We start from the raw sequence: 26,870 nt of genomic DNA, 5'->3' as shown, positions 1-26,870 counted from the left end.
TCAGAAACCTGTTTCAAACAGCTGCCAGGATATTTTGTGTGACAGATGAAATGGTTAAAAGAAGACACAAGTAGTTATTGCAAAGATACAATTGATTCCTCTTGAAATCTTTACATACAAGTATAGCTAAAGGTTTTTCGTGGTACTTTATCTTAAAGCTTTCTACTTGAGATAAACAGAGCACCTTTCATCATGTTATTGTAGAAACAAATTTCAATTAAATACAGTATCTGAACAGTGGAAACGAGTTTTTTAAATGTAGTTTTAATGCACTTTTCCTTAAAATTGCATAAGGATTTGACTCAAAGAATTAAGACCATCACTTAGATTTAGTCAGTAGCTGCCCCATAGGTTCTACAACCGAAATACTGTATAGCAAAGGTCCCTAATCCCATGAGCCCCAAATGGAAATGTCCCTTCCCCCCTTTTTATGTCCCATAGAGCTCTGCAGATCACACTTCTGAAATCCAAAGGCACCCTGAAAAGCAATTTGTTCCTAAAATAGAAAGGTCATGGTTCTGATTAGGAATTCTTAGCACCCATCCCCACAATAATGAATAGGCAAAATAATAACAGCTAAACTTTCTCTTATATTGTCATTCTCTTACTATCCCCTATTTATAATTGTTTACTACTGGAAAAATTGCCAAAAAAATTGCTTACTTTGGCTTTGAATGTCTCTGGAATCAGATTTCAGATTGATCTAAAATTATAAGCGTTACTCATTTTTCAAACTTATTATTTTATTCAAACTATAATGACAAGAATTCAAAGAATTAAATAGCCTATGTACATGGCATTTCTTTGGAGGAAAAGCTGTATTTTTATTTCCCATCAGGAAATTTTTTAATCTATTTGACCAAATAAAAGTTTTTTTCCTTACAAAATATAAATTCAGGAACATCTGGAACTAATTGTTACGGAACTGTTTCATTTTGGAAATAACTGTGAAAAGTAAATTCTGGGACAGATGGAAATGGAAACTTGCTTGCAACTCTTTAAAATGCACATCTGGTCCTAGCATGGGACTAGATGTGGTCTTATCTGCAACAAGATCTTGGGAAAGATATAGCTGCTTTAAAAGAGTTGCAGACAATTGTGGCAGTCACACTCCCATGTGCTCCAAGGTTACTTTTCTGGAATTGAAACTAAAGTTTCTACTCAGCCTTTGTTTGCTTCTTTGAATCCCACTCTGTAACTTTAACCTCTGCTCTGCTGTTTAATCAGAAGAGTTAAAACGATTAAGATCCATTAAACATCACCACGCTACACCAAAAATTGACTGTTTATCGTGGCTTTTCATTACATAACTAGTGGGTGATAATGTTTTCATACATTTTGTATACGTATTTTTTTAAATACAAAATGCTATTCTGACAGTTATTTAAAAATTATTTGTGCACTTAAATGTTCCTTTTAAAAATTATTCTGGATTTTAGCAGGTTTGGATTTGAAGAGATATTGCATTTATCTGCTTGTTAGCTGCTTCCAGTTATGAATTATTCTATATTTAAGACTAATTTCTATTATCTATTATCTATTTATTTTATTTTCTACTTTTAATATTCATTTACATTATTGTAATTATTTCATGGTGATGCTTTTAAAAATTATTCATATTCAATGCAAATAATTCTAATGAATGTTAAGTTTAAGATTGGTTAAAAATTCTAAGCATGAAATGAAAATTTATGAATGCAATATTGTTAACAAAGAAAACTGTTTTCATTACTTAGGGGCCTTAACAATCATCTTATAACATAGAAAGAGGTGGTCACATGCCTCTTCCAACTACTTTCAAATGCTGCTCAATAGGTGGCATCATCTGGCCAGATTCTAAAGCTAACTAAGCTTATACCTGGTTGGCATGTGGATGTGTAATCACAAAGGAAAGCAGCAAGGTTGTAGCCCAGCCTTGGAAGATAAAAACATCTAAAAAAAGGCAATGGTATGCTGTTTCCGTAGTATTGTCACAAAAACTACATAGTTTTGTTCCAGGTTGTCACTACTAATTGACTCAAAGCTGCCTTTACCTTCAAGGACAGATAAAAAGATTTCGTGAGCACGATCAGAACTTGCATTTCCTAAGTAAAGCTTAGCCAAATACCGTGTTTCCCTGAAAATATGACAGGGTCTTATTTTCTTTTTATTTACAAAATATGGCCTTGGACTTATTATAGGGGAGGGCTTATTGTTTTGGGGTTGCCGGGCGGATGCTCCCTTGCGAACTGGCTCCCGAAGAGCTGGGCACAGCCTCAGGGGCGAAGCAGCCATGAGGTGACCAAGCTCACGAGCAACCGCCTGGCAAACCCCCTCTCCAGTCGGGCAGAGTGCCATTCACTAACCTAGGGGGTATCCCAAAGGTGCCAAGCCACGTGGCGCTCTGCTCACTCCCCAGCTCCCGTGGCTTGGCACATTCGGGATACCCCCCAGGTCAGGTCAAGGAGCTCTGCCCGGCTGGAGAAGGGGGTTGCACGAGCGCCTGTTCCGCCCCCAGCAGGCATGCCTCCTAGCCTCAATGTCCGGGCCCAGCTCTCGCTGCAGCAGCCGCTGCGGCTGCCGTGGGTCTCCAAGCATAACGTCTTCTCTGGTTCCAAACTCGGCTGCCGAGTCTTCCAGCAGCGGCCGCTCTAGAAGTGCGCTCTGTGGTTGTGGACTGGCTGCTGGAAGACTCTCTGTCCAGAAGACTCTCTTACAGAGAGTTCCAGCAGTCAACCTACAACCATAGAGTGCACTCCTAGAGCGGCCGCTACTGGAAGACTCGGCAGCCGAGTTTGGAAACGAAGAAGACGTTATGCTCGGAGCGCGGAAGCTTCTGCTGCTGCTGCAGGGAGAGCTGGACCCGGACAAGTTGAGGCAAGGGAGCAGCCACCTGGCAACTCCCCCCTCCAGCCAGGCAGAACGCCACTTCCCAACCTAGAGGTATCCCGAAGGCGCCAAGCAATGTGCCTTTCTCCCCCCCGGCTCCTGCGGCTTGGCGCCTTTAGGATACCGCTATGTCGGTGAGTGGTGCTCTGCCTGGCCAGAGGGGGGGGTTGTCCAAGGGGTTTATTTTCGGGGGTGGGCTTATATTTTTGCCCACACGAAAAATGTGGCAAGGCTTTCATTTCAGGACAGGTTGTATTTTTGGGGAAACACGGTAAGCTAGTGCAATAATCTCAATTCAATAATGAATTATGATTTAAAATGATGAATGGGAATTTCTGAATAACAAATTCCAATCTTACTCAACTTCTGCTGAGATGTGTGACCAAAAGCATATAAAACAGCTTGAAAAATAAGACTAAAATTTCATATAAGCCCTTGGGAGTATGCATGCTACAAAATATCATGATCTGTGTTGATTTTATTTTGTCCCATAATTTCCAGATCAAACTTGGTAACATGAAGGATTTGATTGTTACTCTGAAAAAGCACCATGATTACAAAGTTTGTTTTAATCGTCCTTTTCTACAATCACTTCTCCGTGAAGCACTTTCCTTCTTTGACGTAGCATGTGAAAGTACAGTTGTGGAAACACTAAAAAAAAAAGGGCCAAAAATAAAACAAGTTAGACTATGATGAAAATAAAATGTGCAATCAAACTTCAGTGCACTGAATTGATAAAATATGGAACTGAATCTTGGATTAGTAAATTGGCTTGAATGATCCAAATCTGAAAGTCCAAGAATTGTTTTTCGCTTATTGTGTATTAGTCTTTGATAAGGTTTTATTACTATTTCAAAATGATACTTTTGAATTAATATATTCACTAATGATTAAATTAATAACACTGGACAGTATTTCACTATAGTTTTTTCAATGAATCATATTGAGCATTTGGGAAGACAATAACTTCATGTTCCTGATTTATAGTGAAGACATGCTGGGAAGGAATTTTAGGCTTTGCAAATCCAGTACATCTGGAACATGTGAAATATACTACTGATCAATCTAGTGCAGTTTTGCCTATTCCGGTAAATAGCAGTTCTTCATGATCTCTGGCTCCAAAAAAATTTTCCAGGCTAATCAAAATCCTTTTTAATTTTAGGTATCATACCTAAGGAGTTGTGATGCCTGACAGAATTTCACTGGAAATCCATGTTTTAAGTGGTAGTTAATTTCAAATAAGTATAACATTCATAGCATTCTTAAAAAGTAGCTTTATACAACATAAACAATTATTTATATATATATATTCATTGAAACTTACATGGTATATAAGAGGCCATGATGATGAGCAGAAAATAGTAGTAGTCAAAAGACACATTATATTTGTTGGGAAGTCTCACTGAAAACATGCCTGATCTCTTCACAAAGGGTAATGCTGCATATATTGTTAGTAGCTCACCAACAACTCCTACTGGATATAGAATGATGAAAAAATTGTACCTGAAAGAAACAGCAGATAAATTGCTTGTCTTCTACTTTGCAATACACAACTAGAAAAGGAAAGATCAACCAAAAGTCTATGTGCATTTATCTAAAATAAGTTCAGTGTAGGACGGTTTGTCATGGGAAAATATATTTGTATCCAGCATAATGTAGTGTTCTTAACATTGCTTTAAATATGTATTCATTCTAGTGGGCAAGCAAACAGCAGAGTATCTTTCTCAGGTATCCATATTATTTTGAAGCCCTGCCTAAAAACTTGCTCATAGGGGTGTCAGTGGGAAAGAGTTTGCAATCATCATCTAAAGTGTCCTGCATTCCCCCCCCCCCCCCGCCCATTTAGGGTTAGATTCTAGGTGAAAAGGAATAATCTCACACAGTTCCAATCACTGTTCATCTACAGCGCTCCTGCACTTTCTTTTGTTGCCTTGGCTGTCCCAGCTTTTTGGCAGTCATAGTGGCTGCCTCTTCTCCTTGTCGTGAATGAGAGGGAAGAAAGCCCTGGATTAAGTGGGAGAGTTGTGACTCACTGTGACCTGCAGGGTGTCCCTCTTTTCTTCACCAGCCCTACTGGATGGTTTTAGCTCCTTTTGGAGCCCTCCAATGGGGAGAACACAGCAGGGGAGTGCAGAGACTCACTCCTCATGTCCGATCTCGCCACAACGTCAGCCAAATGTCATATTTGCATGTGAGAAACTGCCTTACCCCACTGGGATTAACTTGTCTCACTCATTCCAACAAAAAGGGTTTCCGTCAGTCAAAGGATTTTAGCTAGTAGAATCCAGAAGAAGAGCCTTTTCTACTGTAGTCCACATCATCTGGAATATTCTCCTATCAGACATGAGATCCAGTCTCACACTCGTGGCCTTCTGGAAATGCATTGCCACTTGGCCTGGGGTCACCACTGGGGCCTACTATATTGGGAGCAGCTGATGAGATAGAAAATATTCTTTCCCTCAAGCTTCCTATTACATTGGTTTTTAATTTTAATTTTAAACTTTTTATTCTGTTTTAATTGTTTTTGCACTTACATTTTATTATATTGTAAACTGCACAGAGTTGCTATATTAATGAAATGGGCAGCCTAGGAATCCAATAAATAAATAAATAAATAAATAAATAATGTGGATGCTTATAAAAAGACATGGCTTCAATCACAAGGCTATGGCTATAATTTTCATTCTCCCTTGTAGATACCCCTGCCTACTTGAAATATAACTGCATAAAGAAAGGCAATGGTAAAGATTTCCCATGTCAAATTGTGTCTGATTCTAGGGAGTGGTGCCCATCTCCATTTCTTAATGTTATCTGAAGGCATTTCCATGGTTATGTGGCCAACACGACTCTATGTTGAAATGCATGGAACGCTGTTACCATCCCACTGAAGGGCATACTCTAATAATGTACTGGCTATCTACTCAGAAATAGGCTTTATAAATTCAGCAGATCTATAAGGATTTTACTGAGTCTTTATATCAGGTGGAAAACTTTTTATTCTCACTAATAAGAGGCTTTAGAGATTAGTATTCATAATCTAAAATGTTCTAAAATTTATTACTGCTATATTTTTCCTTACTTATAATTTTTTTTTGTTAATTTATTCATTTTTTTCTTCTTCATCTTTTTTCCCCTATAATGACCTGAGGCCTTGGATTATAGTGACATTTATAAATTTAGCTTGGAGTATATGCTCCAATGGTTTACGATGGCATTAAAAATGCTAGGTTGAATGTTTTAAAAATGAACTGAGGAACAGCAGTCAAGCAGTCCCCACAGCTATTTCTTATAGGCAACTATTGATGTTATATGGATAAAAGCTCACAACTGAAGGAATAGCATCTTGGGAAATGCTACGGTGATTTTTTTTTAAAAATGAAAGATCGTCTGCTTTGAAAAGCACTGCCTTATTTACTTGTTGTCAAGTCACACACTGAAAACCTTCAAAAGGATATGAAAATACTTGAAGAGTTTTCATGCAAGATACAGCATGCAAATGTAGTCTCCATAAAATAAACCTCTCTTCAACTCATGCTGGAAAAAGCAAGGAGACAGTTACAAAAACTGCACAAAGGGCATTCCATGAGGAAAATAGTTAAGATTTAAAGCAACAGCCCCAGAACATGAAAACTTCATTAAGATTTAATAGACTTAGAGAATATATAGGTCAACAGGAATGGAATGAATGGGAATCAAAAGAGGCCCCAAAATATCTTGAAGGAGAAACCAATTAATGCAACTTTAACTATAACAACTGCAAATCAATAAAGCTAAAGTTAAAATCATTCATATGCAAACAAAAAATATTGCAAAACCAAAATTTGAGAATTTAAACCAAAAAGTCTTTGCACCAAAAAGTCTTTTAAATTTTGAACACCCACTTAGAAAAAATCAAGTGGAAAAGTTCAGATTAGGGCTATCATTTTCATTTCACAAAAGAATGGCTGCCATCTAATTGTCATATGGATTTTTGCAATTCTATTTTAAATTATGGTTGTCTTTGTTCTATGATATTCAGACAACTTGTAGAATTTCTGATTTACACTCAGAAGAATTCAGTGTTTGACTATTATTGTCATTATGCATTTTCTTACCTTTCAAAAAAATTGAATTAATTTTCTCATTTTTTGTTTTGTTTAATGAACTACTCTGTTATCTTCTTCTGAAAAATAATATGAAAATTGTTTCAGCCTTTACATATATGCAGTCCTGTAAATCAGGTTTAAAATTTAAATTCTGTATGCTCACAAGGAACTTTCTAGCAAACCAGTTTATTTCTTCAGCAAAGGTTTTTTTCGGGGGGGGGGGGGATCAGCAAAGTGGTAGTTTCTATTTCTTTCTTTTAGCCTCGTTGAAATGTTTGATAATTTAAATTGCTAATTTACTGGCATTCTTACTTTGCATTGTTTATAATTTATTGCTAGTTACTGCCACTTATGTAGTATTGTAATGATGTATAGCAATATTAACATTTAACTGAACACGTAATACAGCTCAATGGAAAATGATCCTATCTTACTAAAGAGACCCAAGTTCAATTCTCTATTCAGCTTGGAAGCTCTTCATGAAATTCAATTAATTTTATGTTAGTTAAAATAAAAACCTGGTTTACCTGGAGAAGTAGAAAAAAATGCCCCAAATGTTAATTGTGTAGGCCTTTGCAAAATATACTATTATGATTGAATCTCCAAAGTGAAAAACACTTTTTTACTGGATGGACATAAAAAGCAGCATACTATAATAATCACTATCATGATGTCCAGAGGCTCAGTTTCAGTCCATATACTCTGTGAAAACCAGTATGGCTACAATAACTAGCTACTGAAGGAGAAATTACCTGGGAGAAAAGCTCAGGTTGAATATGAATAGAATAGAGGAAATGTAAATTCTGTAATAAGTCACTTTCTAATTTTGTACATATGACGTGCCTTTCCAGAAACCATACTTTACTTCTATTTACCTTCTTTTACATTTAATTCCAGCAAAATAATGGCTCAAAATGGCAGAACAGAAAGCATCTTACAAATTTTCTAATAAGTAACATTTTGCATTACAATATGCAAAAATGGAAGACACCTTAAATGGTTCACTGACTATCTAATAAGAGCCAGGAAATATGCAATTTGTAACTGCAAAAGCCACTTTGGTGTAGAGATTAAGATGCTGACCTAAAAACCAGGAGACTGTAGTTCTAGTCCTCGCTTAAAGATGAAAGCCAGCTGGGTGACCTTGGGTCAGTTACTCTCTCTCAGCCTAACCTACCTCACAGAGTTGTTGTATGAAAAATAGGAGGAGATATTTATAAAAATGTATAATGCGGGATAAACATCTAATAAGGAAATTAAAATAAATTCAATAGTCAGTTCTTTTTAAAAGACACACACAAGCAGGCCTTAGGAATATTAATGGCATAAGCAAAGGGAAAGTTAACAAAAAGTTACAGAATTCTGCTTTTAAAATACATCCAGTTCTAAGAAGTGAGTTTCAAACACATCAAATCACTTTATAGACATACACGGAAAACTCTCAAAGCAAATTTCTTCCTAGCTGATTAGGCATGCATGAAAAGCATGCCCAGAACAATGAGAAACTAAACTGCAAGGCATTCTCCACCTGGCCCATTTTATGAAGTATGGCAAATGGTTGAGCATATTGAATGTGTAGAAGGAATATCGAGTAATCTCAGTCACAGTCCAAACAACCAGAAAAAGAATAACACTCTCCTCATTCTGGATCTGTGGAAGTATAAAGAGCCAATGTTTCCTTGAATCCTTAGAATTGCAACAGACTCTCAGATAATTCACCAAAGTCAATATAGTTTAGGATGAATTTAGACGCTGTCTATATTTTAGTCTAAGTGAGTAGGTTACTGTTAAACAGCAAAATATGTAGAAGCAAAGCAGTGGTGGGTTTCAAACTTTTTTAGAACTTCATCTGTAGGTGTGGCCTGCTTTGTGGGAGTGGTTTGCCAGCCATGTGACTGGGTAGGAGTGGCTTGCCAGCCATGTGACTGGGTGGGCATGGCCAACTTGTAAAATGTGGTGAAACTCACTTAACAACGCTCTTGCTTAGCAACCAAAATGTTGGCTCAGAAACTCTGGCACTTGTGGACTTCAACTCCCAGAATTCCTCCTCAAGTCATGTTGGCTCAGGAACTCTGGCATTGAAGTGTGCAAGTCTTAAAGCTGTCAAGTTACAAGACCCTTGCACACCTAACACTTTAGAAAAAAAAAACAAGGGGTGTTCAAACTTGACAGCTTTAAGACTTGTGGACTTCAACTCCCAGAATCCCTCCTCTCGCTCTTCATCTTGATGATGTGCAGATGGGCGGGGGGAAGGGAGCTGGAACTGGTTCTAAACAGCACTGTAGATTTGTGGAACCTCTTCTATAGAAGAGATTAGAACTGGCAGGAACCCACCCCTGAAGCAAAGAAATGATACATACTGTAACGTTTTTCTTATTTGAAAACTAGCCATTCTCTTCTGTTTCTCCTTTTTTAAGATGATGCCTATATCATTTATATTTGGTCCCATAAACACTATCTCCATCACCCTTCCCCCAACCTGGTGGTCTCCAGATGTAATGGAATTCCAAAACTCAGAATCTCGTCAAAAATGGGGAATTCTGAATATTGAAATCCTACACATCTGGGGAGCAGTAGGTTAAAGAATGCTACTATATGTAGTTTCTCAGAAGCAACTTCTTTAGAATTCTATCCCAAGTACATGTAGGAGTGCTAAACTATTCAAATAACTGGCAAAAAAATAATTATTTTTTTACACAGGTTATATTGGCTCAGGTTTTGAGGGATTCTTTGGCAAAACACCCTTGATCCATAAAAGGATAAAGCAAACAAATTAAAAATTCTTGCACGTGCTTTTCAAAATAAAATGTTAACACTGTTGTAATAAAGAACCTTTTTTTGCTGTTCTTAGACAGATGGAGAAAAGCCCTTAGTCATTTCACTGTCCCAAGAGCTTTATCGATCTAGCCATTCTTTTATGATATCAGCATCTAGGGTGGATTAAATTAATGCCCAGATTTACAAACTAAGATCTATTGATTAGTTTCTGAAAATCATTATAAACAAGTACTTTTCCGTTCATTAAAATAGGAAGAATTTGTAATAGATCTTCTTGCTAATACACATTCCAATGGCATCTGAGAAATAAAATTTCAAAATTGTTTTTTTAAGAGAAAAGAGGACCTTGAATACTTCCAGCTAATGTGCTATGATGACTAACAATAACTAATACAAAGATTGTATATTAGTTTTAAGAATATCAATTTTGTAATTAATAAAGATAAAGGTTCCCCTCGCACATATGTGCTAGTCATTCCTGACGCTGGGGCGGTGCTCATTTCCGTTTCAAAGCCAAAGAGCCAGCGTTGTCCATCTCCATGGTCATATGGCCGGCATGACTAAACCCTGAAGGCGCACAGAGTACTGTTACTTTTCCACCAAAGGTGGTTCCCATTTTTTCTACTTGAATTTTTACATGCTTTTGAACTGCTAGGTTGGCAGAAGCTGGAACAAGTAATGAGAGCTCACTCCATTAGGTGGCACTAGGGATTTGAACCACAGAACCGCCGACCTTTCTGATCGACAAGGGCAGCGTCTTAGCCAGTGTCCCTCTGCAATTAATACATGCATTCATTTTTTTTCTCTAAAATTGTTAAAGGAATAGGAATATTTTTTGTTTAACTTCTGTACAAGGGTTGTTATATTTGCACTTACTCTGTGGTTTCTGGGAGCGGGGGGACTAAATTCTTATAAACAATGCAAATCGGTTAAGGCATGACGAAGGGATAAGATAGAAATCAAATTGCTTTTTAACCTTTTCTTTCTAATTTGAAGAAAACAATAACAATACTATGAAGACCTTCATATTAAGGTAGAAACCTTTATTATACAATAATTTAAGCATTTTTAAGTTGTTTATCAAAACTAAACTCACCTCTGGGTATAAAATATAAGCAATCTTATGCTTATTATGCAATATTAACATTTTAGAAAACTCATTAAAACTTTTTTCTCTTTATCTTTAAAGTTATTTAAATCATCAGTGTTAATAATATCTAGTCAACACTGTATAAATACCATTGTACCCATATATAAGTTCCTACTTGTGTTTTATAATAACATGCTAAAACAATATTTTAAATTTGCGTATCCTGATTTATTGCTATAGAAAATCAAGTGTAGGATTACCACACATTGAGGTTTTCAAAGCTCTTTTGAAACCTGAATTCTTGTTTTGCATATGGCATAGTATAATTTAATTTATGCACTATAAATCAGAAAGCTTCATAGCCTTTTTGTTGTTGCTAATAACATTATCATCCCAGAATTATTTTTAAACGTGTTTTACTGGTTGGATAGCCTTTTACAAATAGTCCTTGATTTATAGCCATTCATTAAGTGACCATCTGAAGTTACAACAGCACTGAAAAAAGTGACTTCTGATAGCTTTTTACATTTATGACTGTTACAGTATCTCCATGGTCACATGATCAAAATTTGGACACCTGGCACATAACACTTTCACTATACCGGACTCATGGTATCACCGTTTGTAACCTTCCCAGCCAGCTTCCAACAAGCAACAAGAGGCGAAGCCAGCTTTGCTTAATGACCACATGGTTTATTTAATAACCAGAGTGATTCATTTAATAACTGTGTCAAAACTAACTTAATAACTGCCTTGCTTAGCAATGGAAATCTTCAATTATTGTTGTAAGTTGAGAACGAGCTGTAGTATTTTCTCCCCCACTCCCATATTGGCTCTAGTATTCTCTGGAATCAATGTGTTTTTTTACATTTTTCTTTCTGAGAAACATAAACTTAACATAATCAATATCTTAGAAAATAGGTGATACCTTCTATTGATGCTGAAAAATTATTTATATATAAACCATGTTTAATTATCTAGTCCAGGGGTGTCAAACTCATGTCGTCACGGTGTTATCATGTGACTTATCAGGATTTCCCCCCACTTCACTAAACTGGGTATGGGCGTGGCCAACGCATAACGCATCTGGCCTGCAGACTGGGAGTTTGACAGCCCTGATCTAGTCTAATAAAAAATAAACTTTCAAGTACCACAGGATGAGAAAAAAACCCACATGATTTTAATCAAGGGAAGAAGCCATTCCTACTTATTTTCACACATAAGGAAATCACTAAGTGCCATCTGCTGGTGAGAGATCCAACTGTTTCAAAGTGCAGGGATATACAAAAACAAACCAGCTTTATGTGAGCAAAAGTTCTAACATCTAAGATCCTTTCAAATAGTAATCACAATCAATGTAGTAAAAATTGCTAAACACAATTGCTCTGAGAGGCTATGAAATAGCATAAAATGCTGTTTACCTTATTATAATAAATCTGCACCCCAGCCAACAAAAATAGTGTAAGGCAGTCATGAATATATGGGTAACCAGACTTTTCTTCTCACTTTTTTGTGCAATAAGAAATGATCTTCCAGCGAATGCATTTAAGATTGGCATTTCCATGTTCGTCTAAAAATAACTTCTTCAACTAAGGAGAATTGCATTCTTGATTCGAAACACTTACTGGCTGGATCAACAACTAATAATCTCTTTGTAGTGTATCAGAACAGAAGGAAGCTACAAACTATTAAATACAATTGAAATTAATGGGACACTGAGGGACTAGGCTCCATTCTTCTGTTTACTTCTATTTTTCAACAAGTCAAAAGCACAGATATACTACTTAATGCATAATAATTGCTCTTAGGACGTATATCCAAAAATTCAGCTTCCTAAAATTGCATATCTCTCCTCAAACCAAAATCTCTTTACCCAATTCCAGTTTATAATATGCATTGCAAGAATGGGTACTGTTTCTTGGTTATTTTAATACGGAACACTTTACTGTTGGAATGGCAAAACATAAAAGTTGTATATCTAACCTCAATGGCTTTTACAACCTCTTCACCCATATGTAATTACTAGGGAGTTTTTCATTCACATTATAGCTCTATGCATTTCAGTCTTTTTTAAGACTATTGACAATGGGTTTATACCAGTGGTTCCCAACATTTGATTTTTAATGGGGGCAATTCCAAAATGGGCTATTAACTGATTTTTTTAAAGCCTGCTAATTTGTTTTTATATATTTGTGATGAAACAGCTGTGTTTCATTTACCTATTGTTGTCTTTGTTAAAGTGCATTTCCTAGGGCCGTGATGGCGAACCTATGGCACATGTGCCACAAGTGGCACGCGGAGCCATTTGTCAGGGCACGCTATAAAGTCCCTGGAGCCTGGGGAGGGCAAAAAAAATGTAAAAATGGGGGTCACGTGTTGTGCGCGCATGTACACTGGGGGGGGTCGCACGTTGCATTATGGGTGCAGCACGCCCGCCCTCGACCCCCCTGCGCTCCCCCCATTTGTGGCACCCGAGCCAAAAAAGGTTCGCCATCACTGTCCTAGGGCCTGGTCTGAAAAGGGCCAGCTGGGGAGGGGGGGTGATGGAGCAACTGCCAGCAAATCAGATGTGTTCCCACTAAGGAATAATGGGACAGGCAGACTCTCTCTCTCTCTTTCTCTTTCCTGTGGGCTTTGCTGCTGGGTGCTTGCAGGGAGAGCTGCTCAGAGGGGAGAGAGAGTGGATGACTGCTGGGGGAAGCCCAATAGTGAAGATACAGAATCAGGACCCAAGTTTAAATAAGAAATTATTAGATTTACAATTATTTTTAGTCTGTGTTTTCCCAGGCCATGTTTTACAAGACTTTTCCTCAGAGAAATCTGGGGCTGAGCCAGGCATGAGTAGGCCTTGACAGACCTCTGTGTTTCACCTTTACCTACTGAACTACCAAAGCATTTCCCTACTAAGCTTCAGGTTCAAACTGAGTGGGCGAGTAGGGAGGTCCCTTTCGTTCACGGCAATCTTATTATTCATAAATTAAGCCAGGAATGTTTTTTTAAATTTCCTTTGTGATGAGACAGAAACTAAATACCAAATTCAACCTACTGTGCAAGAAAACTGCAGTTACCATTCCCGTCTTCATATTTAGCTGAATGTGGCTTTAGTAAATGATTTGCTATAGAAGAAAAGAAATCGACTGAACGAGGAGACTTGAGAACGAAGCTGACTAAATTGGAGCCTAATATAAAATCTCTCTGCAGCAGGCATCAAGCACAAGGATCTCACTAACAAATAGACTAAAGCTGCAATCCTACAACATTTTCCCGGGAGTAAGTCCCATTGAAGACAATGATACCGTGTTTCCCCGAAAATAAGAGAGGGTCTTATTTTCTTTTGACTCCCGAAATAAGCACTTGGCCTTATTTTTTGGGAGGTCTTATTATTTTTGAGGTGCAGGAGGCGGCAAGCATGGTCACCTCATGGCTGCTGCTGGGTTGCAATATTTCCAGGGAGGGCTTATTTTCAGGGGAGGGCTTATTTTAACACATGCACCCAATTGGCCTTATTTTCAGGGAACCAGGGTATTTACTTCAGAGTAGACATGCATAGGATTGCATTGTAAATACGATATTGGGGTAAGCTCAAACTGTATTTGTTAGGTACCTTTCCTTTAATATGCATAGTAATTAATATGATCAAAGTATTACAGAAAAAGCTTTCATTAAAATTATTTCATATTTATGCATTTCAGTTCTCTATTGTATGTTCTAAAACTTTATTTGCTGTTTTTTCATGTCCCTTCATACTATTATTTTTTTAAAGTTCCTCAGTACTTGTACTGTCTTCCATTCTTTTATTTTTCTCTTTCATGGATGCCCTCTTCTTTGAAACCTTGTTTAAACCAAGTTAATGGCCTTTTAGGTTTCATCTGCATGAGTAGGGGTTCACTTTTTGAATAATAAGAATTATATGTCATGGGATTTTAGAGATGCTTAGGTGGGACATGACCCCCCAAAAATTGGGAATCACTGGTCTATACTAACTTATATTTTAAATTTTTCAATGTATCTCTAAATGTTTAACTGTTTCAGTGATACTAGGATATTGTGGACCGAACGATGCAATGTCCACTTGGTTGCTTACCTGTTTTATACTATGTGTAACAAACCACACCATGAAGATTCTGGAACTCACTTGGACCCCCGTCACAAGCACAGAAGTGTGCACTACTCCTTAAAAAGAGAAATAGGTCACCGTTGTCCAATAAAGAGTGGGCTTAGTTAACTGAGGAACTGAAAAGAGACTCACCAACCGCACAGTGGATTATCTGTAAAATTGAAAGGAGGGGTAGACAGAAGGAATTGGAACGTGAGTATTCAGATTTGACCTATGGCTGGAAAATCTCTGCTTAGCTGTATTCTTTTCAGAGATATTTTTCTTACAAATACACATGGAAATAACAAATTTAATTTGTACAAGGATTTTGTATCAAGGATGAGTTTTAATATGGATAATACAAGCTGTACAGTAACCATGGAGAAATTACTGGAGAAGCATGTTCACTTGCCAATTTGGGAGTAGAGAGAGACTGGTTACCTAATTCAATATTAATTTAAAAACAGCAGCAATAATGAAAGGTGATATAATAGCAGGCTGTCCTTTTTTCTTACCTCAGCCAAAATGTATCCAATTTAGATTATACAGATTACTGGTTATGGCACTTTTGTCCAGCCTGGCATCTTCCTTATGATTTGAAATTAATTACTCATTATAATTAGGTAATTATAATGCAATACAAATGAATTGAAAGAGGTGAGTTATGATGTCCCCCAGTTACAAGTGGATAAAATGACATAATCTTACTTGTTGGCACAGTGCTTACTACTGGTGCTACTTAGTGTAAAATGACATCATTTGTCTATAATTTAGTTCATTGTTTCTCTCTTCTTCTCACTTTTTCATAGTTATGACTAACATGCATCCCCAACTCAACCATGACAATTATTATTGTGTATCCATTTTCACTGTTGTCAATAATGCCTGAGGGGGGAAAAGGCATGACTACAAGTTGAAAAAAATAAGCAAATAATTATATGGCATTAGAGTTCAATATCTAATTAACCAATCCTATAACCTGTAAAATTGTCTAACATCTTGAAAAAAAAAACCACATTAAATAAATCTTAATTAAAAATAGCAAAATTGGAGAAATAATATAGTCACAAAACACATAGAATGAATGATGCTTCCAGCATATCTCACTAATTCTCACCAATGGTCATGCTGGTTGTAACTGATGGGACGAATTCCAAAGAATTTGGATGGCCATGTTTCTTATTCATGTCTTAATATAAAATCCACCCTGGACAACTAGGAAATTGTGGAAATTAAGCTTTAAATGCAGGCTACAGGAGGTTGCTATATATGATTTCTCTGGCACTTACATTCAAAGAGACTTTAGAGCAGGGATGTCAAACTCAATTTCATTGAGGGCTGCATCATGGCTGTGATTGACCTTAGAGGGCTAAGTGGGCATGGCCGACTGGGTGGGTGTGGGCAACTGGATGGGCGTGGCCAGCTTGCCACCATTCCCTAAACTGTTGGCTGGGTAGACTGGGCTGAAGCCACACTGGCCTGATGTTTCCTCTTCGCATTGGGTAGACTGGCCAAAGCAACGCGAGCCAGCCCCTTACATTTTCCAGAATGGCCCCGCAGGCCGGATCTGACCACTTCGCAGGCTGGACCCTGCCCACAGGCTTTGTGTTTGACACCCCTGCTTTAGATGATTACAGTTAGGATTAGGATTCTCCATTGTGGAGAACTCTTATTTATTTATAACGTTTTTATTCTGCTTTGTCTCACAAGACAACTCAAGACAACCCCTGCAATGGGGATGAACTCCCCTAAGTTTATCCCCATTGCAGCAACCCAGTGAAAGAATCTGAGCTGAAAGTGATTGTCCCAAAGCCACCTAATAAGTTCCAGGAGTGAGTTGGGACATAAGTATGGGTTTCTATATTTCTTGACCACTACCTTATGAGTATTAATGTGCTTTACTCTCTTCCAATCAGTGCATATCATTTGGCATTTATGATTACAAATACAAATTTTCAGGATATCAGAGCACAGGAAGATGTTTCCTACATTACTGCAAGTAAGCATGAATGAACTATAGGGATACTCAATAGATAAGAACATATTAAGGAACCTTTAGAACAATAGCATGCGGCTCCCGGCCAAAATGAATGAGGCTCTTTGCCTCTTATCATTATTTTGTATACTGTGGCTCGGATCACGCACTCCCTTTCGGAAGCTGGGGAGGTCCTTTGCAGGCAGCTAGAACGGGCCGCCTGCAAAGGACTTCCCCAGACTTGCTTTGTGGAGCACGGGGCGACTGAGGCTAGTTGTGAAGCCCCAAAGCCCCCACCGCCACCGGAAGAACTGCTGCCACCTCCTCCTCATCCTCCTCTAACAGGCAGCACTGCCGGATTTGCCGCCCGGCGCTGCGGCTGAGATGAAGCCGCCAAAGCTCCAGCCGGCATCTCCGCGCGTGGCAGCGGCGCCTCCCCTCCGCTTGGAGCAGCTGAGCTCAGTCAGCGCTGGGTTACCCCTGCCCCCTCCTCCTCCTCCGCCGTGCTTTTGAGGAGCCAGTAGGAAGGCGGGGGGGGGGGGAGCAGGGAAAAAAAAGCCTCATGGCTCCTCAAAAGCACGGAGGAGGAGGAGGGGGCAGAGGTAACCCAGCGCTGAGCTCAGGAGCAAATCTGGTGATTCTGTTGGAGGAGGAGGAGGAGGAGGTAGCAGCAGTTATTCTGGTGGCAACTCGTACTCGTCGGCATCTTCAGCAGAAGCCCTGCCCACAATGAAGAAAGCAAAGATGGAGCAGATCCACGCAGATGACGTCGCTGCAACATGACTGGAGGAGGAATTCTGGGAGTTGAAGTCCACAAGTGTTAAAGCTGTCAGGTTTGAAGACCCCTGGGGGTTTTTTTCCCTAAAGGGTTAGGGGTGCAAGGGTCTTGTAACTTGACAGCTTTAAGAGTTGCGTGCTTCAAATGCCAGAGTTTCTGAGCCAACATTTTGGTTGCTAAGCAGGAGCGTTGTTAAGTGATACTGATATTATATAACACTTTGAATTAAGCAGGTACCTTGAAGAAACATAACTTTGAGTTTCAAATAATACTGATTTCGTTGTTGTCTTAGGTGACATCTGTGAAAAAAATTCGGGTGCTCAGGCATGAAAATGTGCCGCTCAAACACTATACTTTTCTGCTCACATCGAAAAAAAATTAGAGGGAACATTGCTTCCGGGTCTGTTTTGGCAGGTCACTGCGTGGTGTGGCTCTCTGACTCTCACAGTTTAAAATTTTGGCTCTTTTTGTCGAACTTGTTCGCCACCCCTGCTTTAGAAGAACGGCAACAGACATCAAACTGCTCAAAGACTGATTGACAGGGAATGACATCATACTGGATAACAGCCAGCACAAAGAAAGAGGGCTGGATATCTGGAAATACAGAAGCCCACCTATGCAGATCTTCCTGATCCTTCAGGAATTTCTGAACAAGTTTCAGATGCATCACAAAATAGTGATAGTCTTTGATTAATGACCAGTTGCTTAGCAATTGTTCAAAGTTAAGACAGATCTCCCAGAGTTATTTATGACTTGTTTTCAAATGTCAGCTGACAGCTGCACTCATCGCTCAGTCACTTGACCACTTTTTTTTTTTTTTGCTGGTTTCTGGCATTTGTTTCAGTCTCCAGGAAAAAAATATATATTGGGGAAAACAGACTTATTTAATGACACTGGTGTTCACTTAGAATTCATGATGTTTACTTTATGACCACCGCAAAAAGATTGTAAAACTGAACATAGTCACAGCTTACAACCATAATTCCAGTCATTAGTTGAGAACTACACATATACTAACTGAATTAATTTAGATTACATTGCAGTCACCTGGAGAAGTTCTAAATGAGCACCCAGAGTTACTATCAACTTTGCAGCATTAAAGTCTGTAAGCTGAAATGTTCTCATAGCACTTTCATATGGGATGTCTATGAATTATAATTTGATCTTGACATCTCACAAAATAACTATTATAGTTGCATATATTTTATGAGTGACAGCTAAGTACAGCTCTTATCTGAAGCCACTAATTCATCTAATGCAGCTGCAGTGACTTCTAGCAACTTCTAGGGCTTTTCATTTTAAAAAAGGTCTTGGTCTGGAAACCAGAATCTCAGAGGCATTCTGGAAAATTAACTATCAACTCTGGCTCCAACTCCTTTTTTGCATAATTGAATACTTAATAACGTGTCACAGAACAATTTGCAAAGGACATTCTAAAAGCTACAGTTGACACCTCAGAATATATCTGTAACAGTAGTGGGTTTCAGTTCCCGTTGCAACCAGTACGCTGCAACGAGGGGCGGGCGTGCACCACAGGCATGCGCGTTGCATGCATGTGCACCCACCGCCTGCGATGCTCCAGCTGCTTGGCAGAGTGTCGCACATGCGCCATACGCTGCAAGCACAGATGGCCCATTTCCTTCAAATACAGGTAAGGAACGAGGGCAGGCGAGCGGGAGGGCCCTCCAAAGCACTGTTCTGGTATGGCGGCTGCTGCTTCCGGCAGGCACCGGTACACGCATACCGGGGCGTACCGCCTGCAATCCATCACTGATCTGTAAGTACCTTCTGATCTCACTAATGGCCCAAGTGTCTGACAACAATTAGTTTAGGCTGCTAACTATTTTTTGTCTAGATTCACATTCTCCTTTCAAATAAGATATATTTACTAAAAACTTACCTCAAGCAAAGCAAAAGTCTGAAAAAATTTAAGTGTCTTTTGAATGCTTTTATATAAGCCTTTGTATGTTCCTTTGTCCATATAGAACCGGGCCATGGCAATAGCCAGTACAAGCCACCTAAATAGAAAAAACAATATCCTTAATGGAATAATGAACAGTTAAAAGTATTTTCATGTTGTCCCATATCAGTTATGTATAAGTCGCCATCTCTTAGGCACTGTCATTCATCTGTGTTTTGTATTTATAACTAAGTGAAAGTGTTTTTGCACAGCTAGAAATTCCAAATTACTGGAAAGAATGGAGATCAAGTTTGCTCTGCAGCAGGACAACATTTCAGATGATTCCTTTCTCTAATCTCATCTATTATTCATGCCCCAACTGAATTTATTTTATTTCTTTTCTTTACACATTTTGTACCACTAATTTCTGGTAATTTACAGTCATGCAAAATTCATAAATCATGAACAAACAGAAACAGGAGTATATTTTGATAATCCTGATAACAAGAGTGATTTCTATGTTTTTCAACAGTCAGCAGCTGTATAGAACAGCTGGATTTTAACTGCCCATTACAAAAATGTAATGGAAGCCTCCATGCAAATTTCTGGAGCAAATCATTCCATTAAGAAAAACTGGGCCCTTACTAGATAAGTACATTAATATGCAGCTAATTAGGAAGTTTTTTTTTTCTGCCCGCACGTTCAATTATGATTCCAAAATTCTGGAAAGTATCTATTATGTAGCAAAATGAAGGAAGATACACAAGCAAAAACTGATAACCACAAGCCTCTTTAAAGCATTTTTACAAGTCAAAGGGTTTATGGTAGGAATAGTTCAAGAGACAGCACAAGGAAGAAAGAAGCTAAATTCTGCTTTTGACAGTGAAATATTCTTTGGGATTATTATTATTATACAGTATAAGGAAGAAAAGTTTTCCGTTATCTCATTCCAAACTTTTGTAAGTTCTCTCTTTTAAAAAAGCTTTCATAGACCTTGGTAAAAGTTTAATAAGTAATAAAGGATCTGGTTTGGATTGGTTATGATTGATTATGTGCTATCAAGTAACAATTATACAGACTTCACAGCTAGACCTTCTCCAGGATGAATGTAATTGAGTAAATAAAGAAAACAAATCTTAAGCTCTCCTCTAGGTAGTGAGGTCTGAACATCTTTTTAAACATGTTTTATTAACCAGGAATAGAAGCTCCTCATAACATGTCCAGCCTAGTAAGTTTCTACAAGGCACCAAGTTATGAATTGCTTTAACAACTGTTTGCTGAATAAGAATATCTGACTGCTTATAAATAGCAAATATAAACAATTTATACATAGTAGAAAGACACATCTTCTGTAAATCAGTTTGGTCTAACAGGCTAGAAAGTAGAAGACCATAAGTTCATGTCCTGCTTAGCCATGAAAGCTAATCATAGACCAGTTACTTTCTCTCAGTTCAACCCACCTACAGGATTGCTGTTTTGGAGAAAATATGAAGAAGCAGCTGTGTTGGATATGTTTGCTGCCTTGAGTTATTTTTAAAAATGATAAAGGCAGATATACATAAATAAAATAAATGAATCAAGCCAGATTCCTAGTGATCTTATACATAGATGTAATTTAGGAGTTAAAATATAGAAGTAGCTACATGGGAATAGAATCGTAAGACACAAAGGTTGGGTTTATTAATGTTTGTAAAGGACTGTAGTAAGGGCTGGATTCCCCAGAGGAAGAGGGTGCATTCCAGAAGAGTGAGAGGCAACTCAGTCCAGATACTACAGAAAGAGAAGACATCCCTCTCTCTAATAAAGGGATATAGAATATCCTGCAGGTGGGTCCTCAGGAGTCTTCAGTCTGGCAAGAATTTTTCTATATATGTGAAACGAAGACCTTGGAAGACATATGACCATTGCCCTTCTTGGTTTTTGGCTTGGCATGTTTGAAGAACACGAAGCATGCAAAAAGAAAAAAAATGGGGGGGGGGGGGGAGATGAGGTTCTTTTCCAATCTTTTTAATGATTTGAAATAGTAAAAATTGACCCAAGGTGGTGTAGTGGTTAGAGTGCAGTACTGCAGGTTACTTCAGCTGACTGCTAGCTACAGTTCAAATCTCAGCAGGCTCATGGTTGACTCAGCCTTCCATCCTTCCCAGGTGGGTAAAATGAAGACCCAGATTGTTGGGGGCAAGATGCTGACTCTGTAAACCGCTTAGAGAGGGCTGTAAAAGCACTATGAAGCAGTATATAAGTCTAAGTGCTATTGCTATTGCTATGCTCAGGCAAAAGCAGAGTTGATAACGGCAGCCTTCTTTTTGGGAAAACCTTCAATTGTCATTTATATCTATTATGGAAGAAGGAACATCTCTTAATTGAACATTCAGAAGAGTTTCAAAGTACAAAACAGATCGGTAATGTAATGTATGTTGTTAGCTAATTATGGTTTTATTCAATATGCGATGATCAAACAAAGCATGGTGGTTAATAGAACCACTGTGTAAAGGCCTGTTTAGTTTTAAATCCGGCTAAAGCAACACAACAGGCTAAGCTGAAAGCAAACAAAGTTACAACTTTGTACCAAAGTTAGAAAGTCCTTCTTTAAGGAGGTTCCAACAGGCCCACTAACCCTCTTGTCACCCTGAAGGTTTGGGGTTAAATGCTCCCTGATCCACCTAAGGCTCGGGTTACCGCGGCCATCTGGCCGGGGCAGGTGCTATCGTAGGAAGCCGGCTCAAGTCAGAGGGAGGGGACTGAGTGCCGACTGAACATACTCTTGTCTTCGGCAGCCACCGCAATAAATTATGCCGAGGGATGCAGTCTGCCCCATTCCACAACCCCCCGGCCGGCATTCCGGGCTCGGGCTATACTTAACCTCTCCGGCGGGCTCGAGGGATGACGTGCTCGTCTTGCTGGAAGTCTGCACCGTATTAGGCAATGCAAGCAAGCCAGGGCTTATTCCCCAGTCGCCGTGCGCTGCCCCGCCAATGCCGCCCCCTTTTTCCCTTCGCCACAAGTGCCCAGCAGGTACAGCCCCGCCGGTAGTTCAGAGAGGAAGCCTTAGGTCCTGGGACGGGGAGAAGGAAAAGTTCCGTTTTCTACCCACCACTGGCTCCCCTGCAACACCCCGCTCACCCGGCCGTCATGGTGATGTTGTAAACGATCAGCCAGGCTGTGGTCACAGAGCTGCGATGCCGAAGCATCTTCTTGCCATTCTCCTTCTCTTCCACAGACCCGTTGCCGGTGCCGCTCTCCTCTTCGTTGGACGCCATGGTTTCTCTTCCCCCGAGGCCAGGCGCAGACAGATCGAGGCACACGCGGCCGCGAAAGGGACTGAGGGGAGGAGCAGAGCAGGCTGGGCGGGGCGGCAGGAGAGAATTTGGGCACTCAAGCGACGGCCACTATCTCCGCCTCCCTTTCCTTTCCTGTACAAGGTGCCTCCCGCTCGCAACTTTGTGTTGGGTTCATGTCGGCAAAGAAGTTAATTAACAGTTACCGAGTTGTAAGGGACCTTGGAGGTCATCAAGTCCAAACCCCTGCTCATGCAGGAGACCTGTACTAGGGATTCGAACCCCCAAACTGCCGACCTCTTTCTGATTCATAAGCTCAGTGTCTTAGCCACTGAACCACCTAGTTGTCATCTGGGGGTGGGGTTGGGGGGAATGGGCTTTTGCTTGTCCTACAAAGGGCGATTTTCAAGAATAGCCAAGTGAACATATTCCATCCCAGATATATTCGGACCTCCTTCCTCATTGCTTACACAATAATAATGGGAAGTGCAAAATCTTCTAGTAGGAACCAGACTTACCCAACCTGCTGCTCTCTAGGTGGGTTGCACTATATCAACTCTTGGGCTTTTCCACATCCAAAAGAATAGCCAGTGGGGTTTGCAAGTAGTGATTCAGCACACTTGGAAAGCTTCAGACAGGCTTCTTCTGCAAGGCAGTTTGCACATTTCAAGAAGTCACCAATTCTCTTTATTGAGAGAAAGAAAAATGGGTTCAGTAATTATTTGCATACTTTGAGATTTCTGCTAGGTTGAAAAGAAGGGTAGTTTATGTGTGATTCTGGTTCCTTTCTGATTACTCTTAATGAAATGACTATAATCAGAATTTCATGGGTTTTTTGGGAGAGCAAAAGGGAACTTCCAAATCAACGATAGCTGACCTCTGTGGGTAAACAATACATTACAGTAAACATACATGCTATGGATAAATTCCAGGGAGGATTGCTTCTTCCTTAAGGCATCACTAAACTGATAGGAGGTTTAATAATTTGACATGATTCAACAGAATTTCTCTTTGTACCACTGTGCTTTCCTTTGAATATGAGAATGAATGCATTGGCATGCATGCCTGAGATAATTACTCTCATTTTTAAAGATATTGTCATAATGTAGACTGCCTCATTCTCAGTCCAGCATGGGAACACTTTATGTTCCTTTTAAGATGTCAGTTTTCAGGTAATGTATTTCTTCTTTTAGAAAATGGGTAGCCTGTGTTCAGAGCTAACGAGTGACAGGTTAATGGTTGAATATCTTCATGTTAGTTACCCGTCTGTCGAACATTTTGAAAGATGGTCAAACCCTCAATTCCCCAAGCCTTCCCACCATATATTAAGGAGTACAACTGATAACTACTTTTCCAACTGGGTGAATGTGTAAGATGGGAAAGGAAGTGAAGACTGGAAAAAACTACCAGTTACTCTTCTTAAATTGTTCCATAGGAAATCTATGCAGACAGGTTCACAGAGGATGGTGAAAATTTGTCTGTGTCAGCAATGCAAATTATGCTGGTATAGGTAGTTTTCATATTGACTATTTATTTAATAACTGTTCAAAGTTACAATGGTGTTAAAAAAAGTGACCCATGATTGTCCCAAAGGTGCTTTTTCAGGAGGCAATTGGACATTCTTATTTTTTCTTTGAAGACGTTTTGCTTCTAATCCAAGAAGCTTCTTCAGCTCTGATAGAATAGTGGGGAATGGAAGGATTTATATTCCTTGCAGCAGTGGTGGGTTTCAATTTTTTTTAGAACCTCTTCTGTAGGTGTGGCATGCTTTGTGGGAGTGGCTTGCTGGCCATGTGACTGGGTGAGAGTGGCTTGCCGGCCATGTCACCATGTGGGAGTGTCTTGGCAGTCATGTGACTGGGTGGGCGCAGCCAATTTGTAAAATGTGGTTAAACTCACTTAACAACGCTCTTGCTTAGCAACCAAAATGTTGGCTCAGAAACTCTGGCATTTGAACCGTGCAAGTCTTTAAACTGTCAAGTTACAAGACACTTGCACCCTTAACCCTTTAGAAAAAAACCGAGAAGTGTTCAAACTTGACAGCTTTAAGACTTGTGGACTTCAACTCCCAGAATTCCTCCTCCAGTCATGTTGGCTCAGGAACTCTGGCATTGAAGTGTGCAACTCTTAAAGCTTTAAAGTTACAAGACACTTGCACCCTGAACCCTTTAGAAAAAAAACCCAGAAGTGTTCAAACTTGACAGCTTTAAGACTTGTGGACTTCAACTCCCAGAATTCCTCCTCCAGTCATGTTGGCTCGGGAACTCTGGCATTGAAGTGTGCAAGTCTTAAAGCTGTCAAGTTACAAGACACTTGCACCCCTAACCCTTTAGAAAAAAACCCAGGGGTGTTCAAGTGACAGCTTTAAGAGTTGTGGACTTCAACTCCCAGAATTCCTCCTCCAGTCATGTTGGCTCAGAAACTCTGGCATTTGAAGCACACAAGTCTTAAAGCTGTCAAGTTACAAGGCCCTTGCACCCCTAACCCTTAGAACTGGCAGGAACCCACCCCTGCCTTGCAGACACCTGTCATTTGCATCCTGTCAGAGATGTAGAAGCTTCTTAGATGAGAAGCGAAACTTCTGCAAAGAAAAAACAAGAAAGTCCAGTTGCCTCCTGAAAAAAGCACATTGGGACAACCATGACCTTGATGACAGAGAATCTCTACAGACTTTTGACCCATGATTGCCTCTTGCACTTATGACCATCACAGCATCTTCGTGGTCACATGATCAAAATTCAGGTACTTGGCAATCAGCAAATGGTTACAACAGTTGTAGCATCCTGTGTAGGAGCACATTTTGACAAGCGACCTTTTGACAAGCAAAATCAATGGGGTAAGCCAGTTTGCTTAACGGCTGTATGAGTTCCTTAGCAATCAAAAGGGAAATGGTCAAAAAATTAGATACAAGTTACTTAACAACCACATCACTTTGCAAAGGAAGTTCAGGTCCCAAGGACTACCTATATACTTTTCTGCTGGTTTAAGGATGGGAGGTGGAGTGTAGGTTAACATCACTGTGAGGAAGAACATTTAAACAAACAAACCAACTAAAAAAAAAAAGATTCGGCAGAGAATTCCAAACCACTGTTCTGCTCTGCAAAATAAAGTTCATAAATATGCAGAGAGCTCAACGGAGGTTATGAAATACCTTAGTCAGTTTCAAGTCAGTCACTTCTAGTCTGAATAATTCACATGTTACCTAGATGTTAAAGAGATTTCATAGAACCTGATAGCTGTCATATTGATTAATATGTGAAAACATTTGGATGTAACTTTTGTTTTTGGGATGGGATAGAATTTGTAAATAAGCTGGTGTTCATAAAGAACAAAGCATAACCATTTTCATTAGAACTGCCATGGGGGATATGGAGTGATATATCTCGAAAAACTGGTTTTTAGTTAAACCAGTAATTAGGTGTCCTAGAACGTGGTACAGTTTCAGTCTATGATGAATGAAAATAAGATAGGATGCAGACACCCTATTATATAATTACTTGTCTTTGGGTGAGAAGTTACATGTAGCTTAATGGATGTGGGGTGCTGAGACTGGAGTTAAGGAAATGATCATTTCAAAATGAGATGAAAAATAGAACATCACTTTGGAATTTTAAAAACATTGAAATAATATTTATTCATGTATGTATGTAATGAAAAATCTAGTCCTCTAAGCTTTTTAAGAATGCACATTGATTTCTAAATTTTCTATTTTCATTCTTGATATTTATATTCTAGTATAATTAAAAATATGTCAAAAGAGGAAAAACTGACAGGTCAATATATCTAACATGGATTTATTAATCTGGACTTCTTAAGTATACTAACCCAACTCAAATAGATCTTTAGCCTTTTTTTAAAAAAAGAATGAAGGATATGATAGGAAAATGTCTATGGAGATTCTCAATCATCCAAGCTCACCTGAGAGGCACACCTGCAGAATATCCAGCAATTGTTCTATTATTTCTAAATTTAGCAAATTGTAGTGAATCACCATCACTTGTACCCAGATGAACAAAATCTCC

General features: G+C 39.1%; 1 protein-coding gene across 1 annotated transcript; it reads right to left on the bottom strand.

Annotated features, from left to right (window-relative positions):
- Positions 1-2,802: 2,802 nt before the first annotated feature.
- Positions 2,803-23,400, bottom strand: HACD1 (3-hydroxyacyl-CoA dehydratase 1). The gene is made up of 8 exons (XM_081932328.1): positions 23,367-23,400; positions 22,694-22,913; positions 19,571-19,688; positions 15,071-15,089; positions 14,906-14,994; positions 8,482-8,603; positions 4,193-4,371; positions 2,803-3,519 (listed from the first exon to the last, which is right to left on the bottom strand). The coding sequence occupies exons 2-8, from the start codon at positions 22,828-22,830 to the stop codon at positions 3,437-3,439; spliced, it is 747 nt and encodes a 248-aa protein (XP_081788454.1). The 5' UTR covers positions 22,831-22,913; positions 23,367-23,400; the 3' UTR covers positions 2,803-3,436.
- Positions 23,401-26,870: the final 3,470 nt, after the last annotated feature.

This window comes from Natrix helvetica (assembly GCF_964273705.1).
Source record: "Natrix helvetica genome assembly, chromosome: Z".
Taxonomy (NCBI): domain Eukaryota; kingdom Metazoa; phylum Chordata; class Lepidosauria; order Squamata; family Natricidae; genus Natrix; species Natrix helvetica.
The sequence above is the reverse complement of the archived record's forward strand: the minus strand, read 5'-3'. Positions and strand labels throughout refer to the sequence as shown.

Coding starts and splice junctions, on each gene's coding strand:
- HACD1 (XM_081932328.1), bottom strand. CDS start 22,830: ATGGCGTCCAACGAAGAGGAGAGCGGCACCGGCAACGGGTCTGTGGAA. Junction 19,689..22,693: donor AACATCACCATGACGGCCGG/GTGAGCGGGGTG, acceptor TTTTCTATTTAG/GTGGCTTGTACTGGCTATTG. Junction 8,604..14,905: donor TTACACATAGTATAAAACAG/GTAAGCAACCAA, acceptor ATACTTCCACAG/ATCCAGAATGAGGAGAGTGT.